The sequence below is a fragment of the Lissotriton helveticus genome, chromosome 5_1 (assembly GCF_964261635.1).
Source record: "Lissotriton helveticus chromosome 5_1, aLisHel1.1, whole genome shotgun sequence".
Lineage (NCBI taxonomy): Eukaryota > Metazoa > Chordata > Amphibia > Caudata > Salamandridae > Lissotriton > Lissotriton helveticus.
In genome coordinates, this window is record NC_136065.1 from 275,170,100 (window position 1) to 275,184,396 (window position 14,297).

At 46.7% G+C, this 14,297-nt stretch overlaps 1 protein-coding gene across 2 annotated transcripts in view; it reads right to left on the reverse strand.

The window, feature by feature from the left end:
- Positions 1 to 11,475, reverse strand: part of PLOD1 (procollagen-lysine,2-oxoglutarate 5-dioxygenase 1) — a 157,648-nt gene extending 146,173 nt beyond the window's left edge. Inside the window, exons 1-5 of one of the 2 annotated variants that reach the window (XM_078642200.1) lie at positions 11,204 to 11,475; positions 8,380 to 8,471; positions 5,801 to 5,937; positions 5,192 to 5,355; positions 2,534 to 2,646 (exon numbers count right to left, since the gene is read on the reverse strand). In XM_078642200.1, coding sequence (XP_078498326.1) covers positions 2,534 to 2,646; positions 5,192 to 5,355; positions 5,801 to 5,937; positions 8,380 to 8,471; positions 11,204 to 11,276 — 579 coding nt within the window. In that variant the 5' untranslated portion in view covers positions 11,277 to 11,475. The remainder of the gene's footprint in view (positions 1 to 2,533; positions 2,647 to 5,191; positions 5,356 to 5,800; positions 5,938 to 8,379; positions 8,472 to 11,203) is intronic. The other variant, XM_078642201.1, reaches the window with a different exon arrangement.
- Between the last annotated feature and the right edge of the window lie 2,822 nt (positions 11,476 to 14,297).

The following is a 14,297-nucleotide window of genomic DNA, read 5'->3' on the forward strand; positions in this document are numbered from 1 at the left end:
CCCTGCACTGCCGCGCCTCTGCTTAAACCAATGCAGCAACTTTCGCCGCTGCAAGAACTGGTGCCTCCAGGGATCGTGGCTGAAGAAGTCGATGCAATTCCGCTCGACTATGTCGCATCGTTTGCCGATGCATCCTGGATTTCCACGCCTTGTCCTTGTGCGGCAAGTTTGCCCCGACACATCACCCCCGGATCGGAGTCGTCTCAAAATCGACGTATCGCTTCCCCCTACACCCCCGGAGCCGACACACTACTCCCCTGTGTCCAGCAGAACTGGCGCATCGCATCTACGAAGGTCTCAGGAATCGATGCATCTCTTTGTTTTTCAATGCTTCCCATTGCTGTGGCTTGGTGAATTTTGTCGCAACGACAGGTACTTTTCAAGAAATCATGCATCCATAGTTTTCTATGGACTCAGTTGTTAAAACCTTTTGAAAGTCATTTATAGGTCGAGCCTAGTGCAGCGCGCATGCGCTTCTCTATGGGAGGCTTCATATGAGCACTCCAAACTTCACCTAAACTTCTCTGTGCGATTTTGTTAACTCCCACACATTTCATTGGTCATTGTGCGTGGCTTTCAAAAATTAAAGCAAGAAAAAGGGCAAAGGGGGGTGTTTGTCCCACCTTTTGTCTAAATGTTCCCTCCCATAGCGTTTTGGTGTCGGGAGCGGGCAGCGGCGTGCATTGTGGCAGCTGCATTCCTCCCTCGGATCATGTTACTAATAAAAGACAGCGCGGTTGTTTTCACGAGCGCGCTTGTGTATATTTTGTAAACGCACGCGTTTAATGAAGAAATCGCATGGAGTAAACAATTTCCGATTGAGGACCAATATTGTAAACGCATGCATTTAAGGAAGAAATCGCATGGAGTAAACATTAATTTCCGATAGCGGCTCTAACTGTGTTACTTTTTTTACTAAGCACCATGGCTCGCTCTTAGTCAGCAACAATAACGGCCTGCCTTTCTTTTTTTCAGGCCGGCTCGCAAAACTTACTTCATTCCCTCCACCCCAGCAAACAATTATCCCTTGGATGGCTGGCTTGCAATCTCCGACTGTCCTCTCTTAACAACTCTGCCTGTAGTTTAATAAAGTTTGACTCTTCTTTTCTTGTCTGTTTCAGATTCATGCCCTGCCCCCCTCGCCCCTGGCTGTACCTCTTACCGGGGCTGTATTCCTATTGTCTTTCTTTCCCTTGCCAACCCCCTTCTTCCGGATCGGGTGGGTGCACCAGAAATGATTGTCTGACTAAAGACGTGGACACTACTGAGCAGCGAGGCAGTTGCAGGATACCTCTTGGGTAGGGGCGCCATCTCCCCACATTCCGTTATGCATGTTTCCATACCTGCTGCAGACAGTTGCAGAACCCAGTGGGGGTTGCAATCCCTGGCTGTGGCTGACAGCACATTTAAACAAACACAGAGCAGCTGGCATACAACCCTGTTGATTAAACACAGGCCAACCGTTTTCCCTAGCCTGGTGCATATTTTATTAGATGATGTCACCTATTGACTTTTCAGATGCTGCTTCCCACTTAAAGCTCCCATCCCCATGTGCTTTCGAGGTTACTCTCCCACCCCTTCGTGTTTTTTTTTATAATAAAAAACGAGATTGGTTCCCAACTCAACACTGCACACATCAATGGCATTTACTAGCTCCGCTCCAACTTCCAGCTTCTCTATGCCTCTCTACAGTCTGTCACATTTGTAAAAAAAACGTTTTCAGGAGGACCGACAGCTACAACTTCTTAACAGGCCACTCCTTTCTGAAAGCACACTTTTAAGTAACTTTTATCATTTGTTTTTTTCTTTAGAACCAAGGGCTTTGATATCCTAGAATAATTCACTAAAACAAAATGGTCGCCACATGGCAACAAATGCACACTTACATGTCATCATGCTGGGGCTCCTGTAGCTTCATGACACAGGCATGCAAATACATAATTGCATTTTTTATTTTTGCCAGTGCTGAACAGTGTTGTCAGAAAGCACTGGCATAGTCAGTAAGTTAGCACTGGCAAAGCCAAAAGGCGAGACCTATTGGCTTTGCAAATGCTTGTTCTTAATACTTGTATGTTGGATTTTTAGTCTTGTTAAGTTTAGATAAAGATATTTTACTTTTATAAACCGGTGCTGTGTCTATTTGATTTGTGGTGTTATCACTGTGTTACTCTGAGTGTTGGTACAAATACTTTACACATTGCCTTTGGGATAAGCCTGTCTGCTCGTGCCAAGCTACCAAGGGGATGAGCAGGGGTTATCTAAAGTGTGTATCCCCCTTACCCTGACTAAAAGCAAGGGTCCCTATTTGGACAAATGTACCAACCTCTGCCAACTAGAGACCCCCATTTCTAACAAACATACTTCACTCACTGCTGTCCATTCTATCTAAATGCATCTTTTTAATAGCCGGAAGCCCCTTCCTGGCCAGGCACAGCCCTCCCATCATGCACTGAGCACTGCCCGTGTTTAGCTTCCTGGAGACCAATGTCCCTATGCGCTCTACTGTGTGAATAAGCCTCTCTAGCTGTCATACCCGCTTTTCCGGATCCAGGAAGGCCTTGGAGTAAAACAGCTGGTCGCTGTCGTGGTCACGTCCATCCCAGTCAGCCACGAGCTTCCAAAGGTGGTCTGCGTAGCCCATGAATCCTGGGGACACAAACGAGGTTTACTCATGGAGGGCAGTAAAAGGCACTATCACCAACAACTACAAGGGAGCAGGGCTTGAGAGTGAGCAGAAACGAGGGGCAGGAAGAAGAGACCCAATGGAGCAATCGGATCACTGCAGGGCAAGAAGACAGGCACCTGGCAGACTAGAGGTGAAATGGGTGAGGTGAAACAAAGAGAGGGAAGATGGAGCAGGAAACACACACAGCGGGGGCAATCAAGCGAAAAGGTTTGGATGTAAAGAATAGACAAAAATGAAAAAAGCCAGGAGAGAGAAATGCATGTGCTAGAAGAGAGGAGGGGTGAGGATCAGACATGGGCAGCACAAGTCAGTGAGAAGAGAGTGAATGCAGAAGGAGTTCAACAAAAAAAGCAACAGCAAGGAATGAGGAATACAAAGAGAGGAACAGGAACAGCAAAGAATGAGGAATACAAAGAGAGGTACAGCAAGGAATGAGGAATACAAAGAGAGGTACAGCAAGGAATGAGGAATACTAAGAGAGGAACAGCAAGGAACGAGGAATACAGAGAGAGGTACAGCAAGGAACGGGGAATACAGAGGAGAGGAACAGCAAGGAACGAGGATTACAAAGAGAGGAACAGCAAAGAATGAGGAATACAAAGAGAGGTACAGCAAGGAATGAGGAATACTAAGAGAGGAACAGCAAGGAACGAGGAATACAGAGAGAGGTACAGCAAGGAACGGGGAATACAGAGGAGAGGAACAGCAAGGAACGAGGATTACAAAGAGAGGAACAGCAAAGAATGAGGAATACAAAGAGAGGTACAGCAAGGAACGAGGAATACAAAGAGAGGTACAGCACGGAACGAAGAATACAGAGGAGAGGAACAGCAAGGAACGAGGAATACAAAGAGATGAACAGCAAGGAATGAAGAATACAGAGGAGAGGAACAGCAAGGAATGAGGATTACAAAGAGAGGAACAGCAAAGAATGAGGAATACAAAGAGAGGTACAGCAAGGAACGAGGAATACAAAGAGAGGTACAGCAAGGAACGGGGAATACAAAGAGAGGTACAGCACGGAACGAAGAATACAGAGGAGAGGAACAGCAAGGAACGAGGAATACAAAGAGATGAACAGCAAGGAATGAAGAATACAGAGGAGAGGAACAGCAAGGAATGAGGAATACAGAAGAGAGGAACAGCGAGGAATGAGGAATACAAAGAGGTACAGCGAGGAATGAGGAATACAGAAGAGAGGTACAGCAAGGAATGAGGAATACAAAGAGATGAACAGCAAGGAATGAGGAATACAAAGAGATGAACAGCAAGGAATGAGGAATACAAAGAGAGGTACAGCAAGGAATGAGGAATACAAAGAGATGAACAGCAAGGAATGAAGAATACAGAAGAGAGGTACAGCAAGGAATGAGGAATACAGAAGAGAGGAACAGCGAGGAATGAGGAATACAAAGAGAGGTACAGCGAGGAATGAGGAATACAAAGAGAGGAACAGCAAGGAATGAAGAATACAGAAGAGCGGTACAGCGAGGAATGAGGAATACAAAGAGAAGAACAGCAAGGAATGAGGAATACAAAGAGAGGTACAGCAAGGAACAAGGAATACAGAAGAGAGGAACAGCGAGGAATGAGGAATACAAAGAGATGAACAGCAAGGAATGAAGAATACAGAAGACAGGTACAGCAAGGAATGAGGAATACAGAAGAGAGGAACAGCAAGGAATGAGGAATACAAAGAGGGGTACAGCGAGGAATGAGGAATACTAAGAGAGGAACAGCAAGGAATGAAGAATACTAAGAGAGGTACAGCGAGGAATGAGGAATACAAAGAGGTACAGCAAGGAACGAGGAATACAGAAGAGAGGAACATAAAGGAATGAGGAATACAAAGAGAGGAACAGCAAGGAACGATGAATACAAAGAGAGGAACAGCAAGGAACGAGGAATACAGAACAGAGAAACAGCAAGGAACGAGAAATACAAAGAGGAACAGCAAGGAATGAGGAATACAGAAGAGAGGTACAGCGAGGCATGAGGAATACAAAGAGATGAACGGCAAGGAATGAAGAATACAAAAGAGAGGTACAGCGAGGAATGAGGAATACAAAGAGGTACAGCAAGGAATGAGGAATACCAAGAGAGGAACAGCAAGGAATGAGGAATACAAAGAGAGGAACAGCAAGGAACGAGGAATACAGAAGAGAAAAACAGCAAGGGACGCGGAATACAAAGAGGTACAGCAAGGAATGAGGAATACAAAGAGGTACAGCAAGGAATGAGGAATACCAAGAGAGAAACAGCAAGGAATGAGGAATGCCAAGAGAAGAACAGCAAGGAATGAGGGATACAGAAGAGATGGGGAAGATCGGTTGCTGTGGAAACAGGCGAGAATCAAGCAGGTTGGAGGGGGGCAGGAGAAAGCAGAATGGCTGGTTAGGTCAGAAAGGAAATACATTTAGGCAGTATAGAGAGACAAAAGAAAGGCAAGAGGGCAGAAAGAGGTTAAAGTGAACTTCAAATGTAATATAAAGCCTCCGGCCTCACCTCCTGACCCCAGGTATCGCTTGCCAGTCACAACTTGCGGGTACTTGGCGTCCAGTTTGCGGTCAGGATAGACCAGCGTCTCTGCTGAGAACAACACCCGACACTTGGCCTGCTTGAACTTCTTAAGGAGTTCTGCTGGGCCAGAAGCAAATATGACGTCATAGCTACAAGAAGATGAGAAGGAAAAGACTCAATGGGACTGAGGGAGTATGCGAGAAAGACTACACATGGAAAAAGAGCACTGAGGAAAGCACACGCTCTTGAAGGATGCCGGACAGAGGAAGAATGAGTGAAGGAAAGAAGATGCACCCAAGAACACAGAGCAAGAAAAAAGACACATGAGAGAAGAGAGGGAGAAACAGAGGGATGTAGGGAAAGGTGGCGGTAGAATAAGAGGGAAGACAGACATTCATGGATAAGAGATAAATACCATACGTAGACAGACGTAATAGTCAAGTACAAACACTGAGGGAAAAAATGAGCAGTGGAGCTAGAAACAGGAAAACTTTCAGCAGAGTGTAATGGCCAAGAGGCGTGCTTTGCTACAAGGATAGACAAGCCTTGCCTTTCTGCTGTAAACTAGCCACACAGAGCACAAGCAGCAGTTACCTCTCCGTGAAAAGAACTATTACATTCTCCTTGTCTGGCAGGGGCTCCAGAGCAGATTTCAGCAGCCGGACTTTTTGCCCCCCTCCTGCTGCTGTCGACTCGTCATCTCCGTGCCACTCCTCTCCCAGACCCAGGACCTGCAGGTGAAGTAAGAGAAAAAACTGGGGCAGCCACACTAGGACCAGAAAGAAACATCCTACACGGAGATCAAGAAGAGAGTGTTCTACATTGAGGCCAGGAAGGGACAGCTCACATCGAGAACAGAGCAGCTCACACTGAGACCAGGAAGAGAGTATCCTACACTGGACCAGGAAGAGCGCATTTCGGCAGTGATACCAGATAGAGAGCATCCTACACTGGACCAGGAAGAGAACATCCTACATTGGACCAGGAAGAAAACGTCTCACAATGAGAACATAAAATCATCCAACGGTGAGACCAGATAGAGAGCACTTTACACTGAGACCAGGAAGGGAGCATCCTACACTAGACCAGGAAGAGCGCATCCGGCAGTGATACCAGATAGAGAGTATCCTACACTGAGACCAGGAAGAGAACATCCTACATTGGACCAGGAAGAAAACGTCTCACACTGAGAACATAAAATCATCCAACGGTGAGACCAGATAGAGAGCACTTTACACTGAGACCAGGAAGGGAGCATCCTACACCAAATCCACAAAATATGGACCCAATGGTGAGACCAGATACACAGCATCCTACACTAAGACCAGGAAGGAAGCATCCTACACTGGACCAGGATGTATTCATCCTGCAGTCAGACCAGATAGAGAGCATCTCACACTGAGACCAGGAAGAGCGCATCCTACACGGACACAAGAAGAGAGTGTTCTACTTTGAGACCAGGAAGAGAGCATCCTACATTGAAAGAATGAAGAGAGCATCACACACTGCGACCAGGAAGGGGCATCTCACATTGAGACCAAGTTTAGAGCATTTCACACTGAGGCCAGGAAGGGAGCATCCTACACTGGACCAGGAAGAGAACATCTCACACTGAGGCCAGGAAGGGAGCATCTCACACTGAGACCAGGAAGGGAGCATCCTACACTCGATCAGGAACGGGGTATCTCACATTGAGACCAGGAAGAGAGCATCCTACATTGAACCAGGAAGGGGGTATCTCACACTGAGACTAGGAAGGGGGAATCCTACACTGGACCAGGACGTATGCATCCGGTAGGGATACCAGATAGAGAGCATCTCACACTGAGAACAGGAAGGGAGCATCCTACACTGGAGCATGCTAGAACGTTTCACACTGAGACCAGGAAGGGAGCATTTTGCACCAAGACCAGGACGTATGCATCCAGCAGTGAGACCAGAAAGAGAGCATCATACACTGAGCCCAGGAAGAGAGACTCAAACTGTCACCAGGAAGTGAGCATCTTACACCGAGACCAAGAAGCAAACATCCTACACTGAGGCCAGGAGCAGAGCACACCGAGATCAAGAGGAGAGTATTTTACACTAGACCATGAAGCGAGCCACTTACATTACGACCAATAGGTGAGCATCCTACATGACCAGGAAGCGAGCATCTGGCAGCAAGACCAGGAAGAGAGTATCTTACAATAAGACAAAGAAAAGAGTATTCTGATCAATGCCAGCTTAACTTATGCTACACCCACATGGGACTGGGGAATAACAACAAGCACTCTGGAACAATGGAGACAGTGAGATCAGAAACTTGCCTTTGTGCCAAGTAGCCTTACAGAAGTGGGTCAGTGGAAAACACATCCGCGACAGAATGAACGTCTACTAGGAGTACCCACGGGTACCTGCTGGTCTTGGAGATCAAACATGCAGCACAAAGAACAGATAGCAAACAGCGCCGTATTGGGGTCAAGAGGTGTTGAATGTCAGTTCTGATATCCTTAAAATTATAGTGAATAGATGCCAATGTGAGAAAAGCACAATTTAGGTCAGGGAACAAACAGACAGGAAAACCATTATCTTGGGACCAGAAAGACTGACACAAGGACGGACAGACACTCGCAAGCACAAGAGCCAGGTGCACACTGGCAGGGAAACAGTGAATACGGATGCACTGGTGCACGTGAACATTCACACTGACCACATGCACTGGGACATTGACTAGACCTGCACCCTGAAAGAGACATGGAGACATCCATACTAGGAGAGAGAGACGAGCATTGATGCGTTCACATAAACAAACACCGAGTCCCGCTGTCAGGGGAGACAGTGGGACTGTGAGGAACGGAAAGGAAGGAAGGACAACCTTGGGCACTGCACACTTGGGTCATCTTATACATTCAGCCACTGGACTTCCTGCACTGACACAAATGCAAAGAAACAGAAAAGGACCCTATGAGTGAAGAGTACCTGCAGCTACTCAGTATCCTACACGGTCAGCACAACTGAGGTACAAGAAGAGGGCCACGCGACACAACTAGGACTTTAAATGAAGCAGGAGGCCCTGCCTGAACATCCCCATCAGCCCGCCAGATGCATCCACTAAAGACAGACTTCTGAGGAGTTTCCACTCACAGAACGGGCTGGAAAGAGTCAGACCCCAGGTAGATGACCCCCATTACCTGGACATCATAGTTGAACACCTTTGCTGACCTCTGAAACCGTCTGAATCCTTCCGTCTCCTTCGTGGCAACTGTCAGAACCAGCAAATTCTCTGCAGCAAAAAGAAAATTAGAAAACATCACTTTTCTCTCAGCTCTTCCTCTTAAAACTCGCTCTTACAGGGACTGCAATTAGTTCTGCCCCAGGGGTGTTAGACTGGTGCGGAATTAGTGCTGTGACAGAGAGGGACGATAACTAGTCCCAGTCCAGGGGCGACCCAAGAGAACTGCCTCTGGCAGGAAGCGAGCCAAGAGTCCGGTCCCCAGGGGAGAGCCAGGAGTCCCATCCCTGGGCCGAAGACCTCAGAATTGTAGATGTAAATAGAACCACCCTGCTCCTACTGTAACCGTGGTTATCCTGTAAAGGTGTAGGCCAGCTCTGGTCCTCGGGTCATTCTGTAATGCTGAATTCATCCAGACACATCCAGCAGTAAAGAGCAGAGCCAATGCAATGCCTCTTCTCCTCACCAAAACTTTCAAAAGCACTGTAAGGATGGCTGCAAGGACCATCATATCCGCACTAGCATAACACCCAGATCTCAGGGGAATCCTACATATCCACCTGATGCAATCCAATTATTCCAGAAAAAAACAAACCATGAAAGCCAGTCTCCGAGAAGCTAGCCATTTCACTCCATGTCATCACAGACGCTGTTTCCAGTCCTGCGCTGTAATGTGCCAACCTAAAACCTTCTATGTGTTGTGGTCGTACTTTACTTCTGTTGAGTTAATTAGACTAACTCAAAACAGCAATGATTTGTGAGCTTAAAGACTAGGACTGAATCAATCCCTGTGATGACATACAGTGAAGATCTCACCTTACCCACAGACGAATGCTCCCAAGATCTCTAGGCGTGCATGGGAGAAAGCTGGAATGGAATGGGGCCTGGACAGAACTGCTGTAATTGGAACTGAAATCACCCACTCACTGGGCTGTGCACTGGAGTTTGGGGGCGTCATATTATATGGAAGTACTAAAACAACATTCTATCATCTCAGAGCACTCAGTAGGTGAAGTAATGCGAGTAAGTAAGAGTAGGTTAGCAAAACAGAAATCTACACAAGATGGTGGCAAAGCAGTGACTCCAAAACTAAAGATATGCAGAAAACAATCCAAGAGATTAAACGTTAAGTGCCCAAAAGTGAGTGAACCCAAAGTAAAGGGGCCACACCATGAACACATTCACCAGGGTCCACCTCCAAACAGCTCCTATCCCATGAGATTCGGGATGCCAAAGAATCATATAATTTCCAGATGATGTCCCTCAACAAGAAACCACTTTTCATCCCACATCAGACTGGAAGCTGGTTGCCGGCTCTGCAGCATAGGGCTATTAGTCATGGCAGCCCACTCTGGGTTAATATCTCCTCTAGTCTGCAGTGCAAATTCAAAGAAGACTATACTTTGCAGGGATGCTGGCTGAGGAGTAACCAACAGGAACTCATCTCTACCAGCACAAATACTGCAACTGGCTTAAATCTAGTCCTACTTCAATGTTAAGGTGTTTTGCCCCTTTCACAAAAGTGAGTTGCCACAGATCTAGGGTCTACATTAGATCTAACCCTATGCCCCACAGGAAATTTGAGCAACCGCCCCCAACATCCTATTGCATACAAATGGTGGCCATTTCTACTGCATGACATGCTCTGTGCCATGGATTGCATTTCCAAAGTCCCAAAAAATTATAAAAATGCATTTGTTCCACCTATGATGGTGTGTCAACCTTTTCATTGACAAACTCAAATGTTCCTTTTGTAATTAAAGTTTGTGTCGAGTCCCAAATTCTGCAGATTTACAAGTTAGTTACAGCCTAAAATGGAATGATCCGACTCCGTAAGGGGACAGGGATCCCACCACCACACCTGTCTGCAGACCCCACTGAGGTCTTAACTCACAGGTCGGAGAAAAGTGCACTCTCTTCTGACGTCACAAGACCTCCAACAGGTGTGGTAGAAGTTATAGTGTTCGGCTATAAATTTTAACTGGAGAAGGCATAAAACATTCGCTTTCAAGAGAGTTAATCGCTGATATCGGTCGTCTGCTGTTTACAAGAGCATTTGTCCTATCCTCAGTCCTCACTTCAACATCCCTAGCCTCTATCCAGAGTTTTCACTCTCTCTAAAGTACATCACCACAAGCATCCACCACCCAGTATGCCCACTGTGCAGTGTGCATTCCCTCCCAGCCCTGCATACCCTCCACTTATGATCATGTTTCCCACCCTCATCAGCACAGACTCAGGTGTTCTGCATCACTGCCCCGTGCATCATATGTAATGCCCCTAATCCTGCATACCGCCAGCCAAATCAGAAATGCATATTAAACATGCCCACCTTCCCACTACCCTGCATTCCTAGTCTGCCCGACATACCACGAACGCTGACATCACTAACTCCTGCAGCCCTGCATGCCTCTCATCCCTGTGCACAGGGGTAAAGGAGCCTTCAAGCGAATGACACTGTATCCATCCAGTCCAGTGGAATGAGCGCGTTGAAGCTGCAATAATTTCAACGTCGCAGGCGCCGTGGAGTCCGAGTCCACGGCTGGGAGCCCATCCGCACTGCTCATCCAAGCCAAAGCCAACAACCGCGCACTAACAGGCAACAACTTTCAGCTCATCTTTTCTGCGCACCCTCGAATTCCCATTAAGGAAGCGCCTTGAAGCTATCCACTCCAGAGAGCCGCGCTATAAAAGTGCTTGAGTTATTGCAAACAAGTTATGCGCCGCGTCGAAGCATGCCCACCCTGACCCGCGTCACCTCACCCAACCCCACTGCCTCTTACTCGGACTGTCGGCCCCGCAGGCCCCCAGCTGCAGCAACGCCAGGACCGGGAGCAGCAGCGGCAGGAGCGCCATGGGACGGGGGGCTTCGAATTGCGGCTGTAGACAGAGGTTGATTGTAAGGGGCCTTCTCGATGGGACTCCTCGGGCTGGAAACACCGGGTAGCAGGGGTCCCGAGCCGGCTGCCGTCCACCTGTAGGAGCTCTGCTGCCTTCGTGCCTGCCACTGCGGTGGAGGGTCTTCCTCTTCAGTGTGCCACGCACAAGCCCCGCCCCCTCCGTCTGCTCTCGCGAGAGAGGCTGGATTTCCCCCTCCCTCCCCACTTGTCCCCTGTTCCAGATGTGGATATGGACGTGCGGTGCGTGCCTGATGTGCAGAGCAGCATCTGCAGCAGAGTACACCCTCAGGGACCGCTTTCTACCTCACTACTGCCCATACAAAAACTCTCCCTAACGAGGAAGACCCCCACTGCCCTACCCCATGCAATATGCCTACCGTCAGCAGTACACACGACTTGTTTATTTATTTATTTATTTTGAAGGTTTATATAGCGCGAACCAGACTCTTGCGAGTATCAGAGTGCTTTACATGAGAAATATATACAGAATATATTACGATATAAAGAGTCACGCAATAATTAAATACTAGATACATCTAGAACAAGACAAGGCGGGTGCGATGCTAGTGCAAAATGGCAAAGATATAACCGAAGGACGAATATAAGCGAGGAAAAGCAAGTAATAAAGTACAGCGAATAGAACAAAGAGTTCACGTGGATTGAGCCATGAGGATAGCTTTTACTTCTCTTTTGAAGGAAGCAGAGGAAGGGTTCATTCTAGTTTCACTGGGCAGAGCGTTCCATATCCTTGGAGCCATACCGGAGAAGGACCGGTTATAGGTTTTTTTCTTGGCAAATCGTTGAGGTTGTAGGAGAAGAGTCTTGGCACTCCTGGAAGCTCTGCTGCCCGCTGAGAGCACCAGTTTCTGCGCTAGGTATTGTGGGGTGTTGTGGTAGACAGCCTTATGTGTCATACAAGCGATTTTTAAATGAATTCTGGCTTCAAATGGTAGCCAGTTGAGAGCTCTCAGGTCTGGGGAAATGTGGGCGTTTCTCTTGGAGCCTGTAATGAGTCTCGCAGCTGAGTTGATCGTGCTTACTGTACACACTCAGAACCCCTCCCCACCCCAGTTGCCAACCCCAAGCAAGACCTTTACAGAAAGAGGACACATCTCCAGAGGGGAGAAACTCCTCAGCAAGACGCCCTCCCCAGCAGAGACAGAGCCCAGCTACTGAGAAAATGTAACCACCTGAATGGCTTCGTTCAGTAACCACTATACCTCAAACTTGTCCATAGCATAAAGGGCACTTTATTAGGACATGTTTGTAGTTCGATAAATACTTTAAAATACTAATACAACATAATATACAAACTATGACAGATTCAGTGATGTTAACTATCTACATTGAAAAGAACGCACAGTGTTAGTGCGTAAGATGAAACAGCGTATATCACTTGCCTACAGGTGATCAACATTCATCCTTTCTTTCAACTCTTTCTACTTCCTCAGGTGCCACCCTACTTCAAAATGTCAAATGACAACAAAGGGCTTGAGAATAACCTGATTTATAGCTGGGGGTTATTCTCTCCTTTTGCCTTCGTATTTGAATGACACTCTTGTTACACTCCATCCTCTACATACCTTAGTGCCTCCGAGTATACCCTTTCCTTGCACATGCCTGCCGCCTTCCTGTCTTTTAAATCTCAGTAAAATAACCATACTCCTCCTTACAAAGCATAAACATTCCTTCGGAGTAACCTTTCCTGCTACACCAGAACCCATCTAACCTCCTTACACTTTCCACTTCCATAAATGACAATTTCTCATTCTGTGTATCCACTCTTTGCTATTTCACAATATTTAATCTCCACTTACATTAACTCATCCTAATAATTACATATAACTCATATTCATGTAATACCTCAGCTCTAAAAAAATGGAGGAATATCTTTAGTTTCCTCAGAGCACAAGAGTAACCACATATGCACCAAATCTACAGCAATAATGAATAAGCACTGGATTAACCACACACTTTGGGCTACAGGGTAGCATATAACCCACCATAAAGCACTGCAACTACTTGTCATGGTTTTAAGCACTATATAAATTGAATTACAATTCAGTGCAATACATAACACATGGTATTATTGACAGCACATATTCTTTTCTGCATATATAGCAAAGACAGAATGGCTTTTTCTATTCATATCATTATACACTTATTTTCACCTTGTCTGTATTCCTTTTTTTCTGATTAATGGACCTTAAGAGAAGAATACTTCTCCCTTGGCCAGCTTTTGAAGCTCCCTTCTGACCTCTAACCTATTGACCAGCTTCTGAAGTGACCAGGCAGAGTGTTTCTGTTTCCCCTATTGAGACTTGCTTCCAGGATAGGGGTCCAGCTGTGCTGTCTTTGACTCCTGACACCCACTCAGGACACTACTGGGATCCAATTAAAGGGTGGGAGAGGAGGGGGTCATGTCTCCATCTGCTATGGTTTGGCGGCAGTGGGTATCTCTAATTCATTAAAACTGACCTCTTCACCAGGATAAGTGCCAGGTCTATAAACTCGGTGTTGAACTTGTCCACTCTCAGTCGTGACATAAGCCCTAACGGACACACCTTGAGGTTATCATCTATGTTACGCTTGCCAGTCCAATCAGTGATTTGCTGTGCAATCTCAGTCACCCAATATCTGATTATGACGCTGAACCACACCATTTGGCTGAAGGTGGCATCCCCCTAATTACATCCAGGACAAGTATGTAAAGTGTTCAGAAACGTAACCTGTAATTATAATGAGGTCAAGCGTTTGCATAACTGAACAGCAGACGTTTTAGCTAAGCATGTTTGGAAATCATGCATATGAATTGAAGTGCGTGTGCCCATTCAGCGCCCATTAGAACCTCTCCTAATGCCCTATTCCGCTTAGCTCTTAGGGCATGTAAACTCTTTCTTTGTGCACCCTCTGTGGCCCTTAAATGACGCGTCTTGTCCCCATGTGACAGAATCTGTGTCATGACATCCACTTCCGG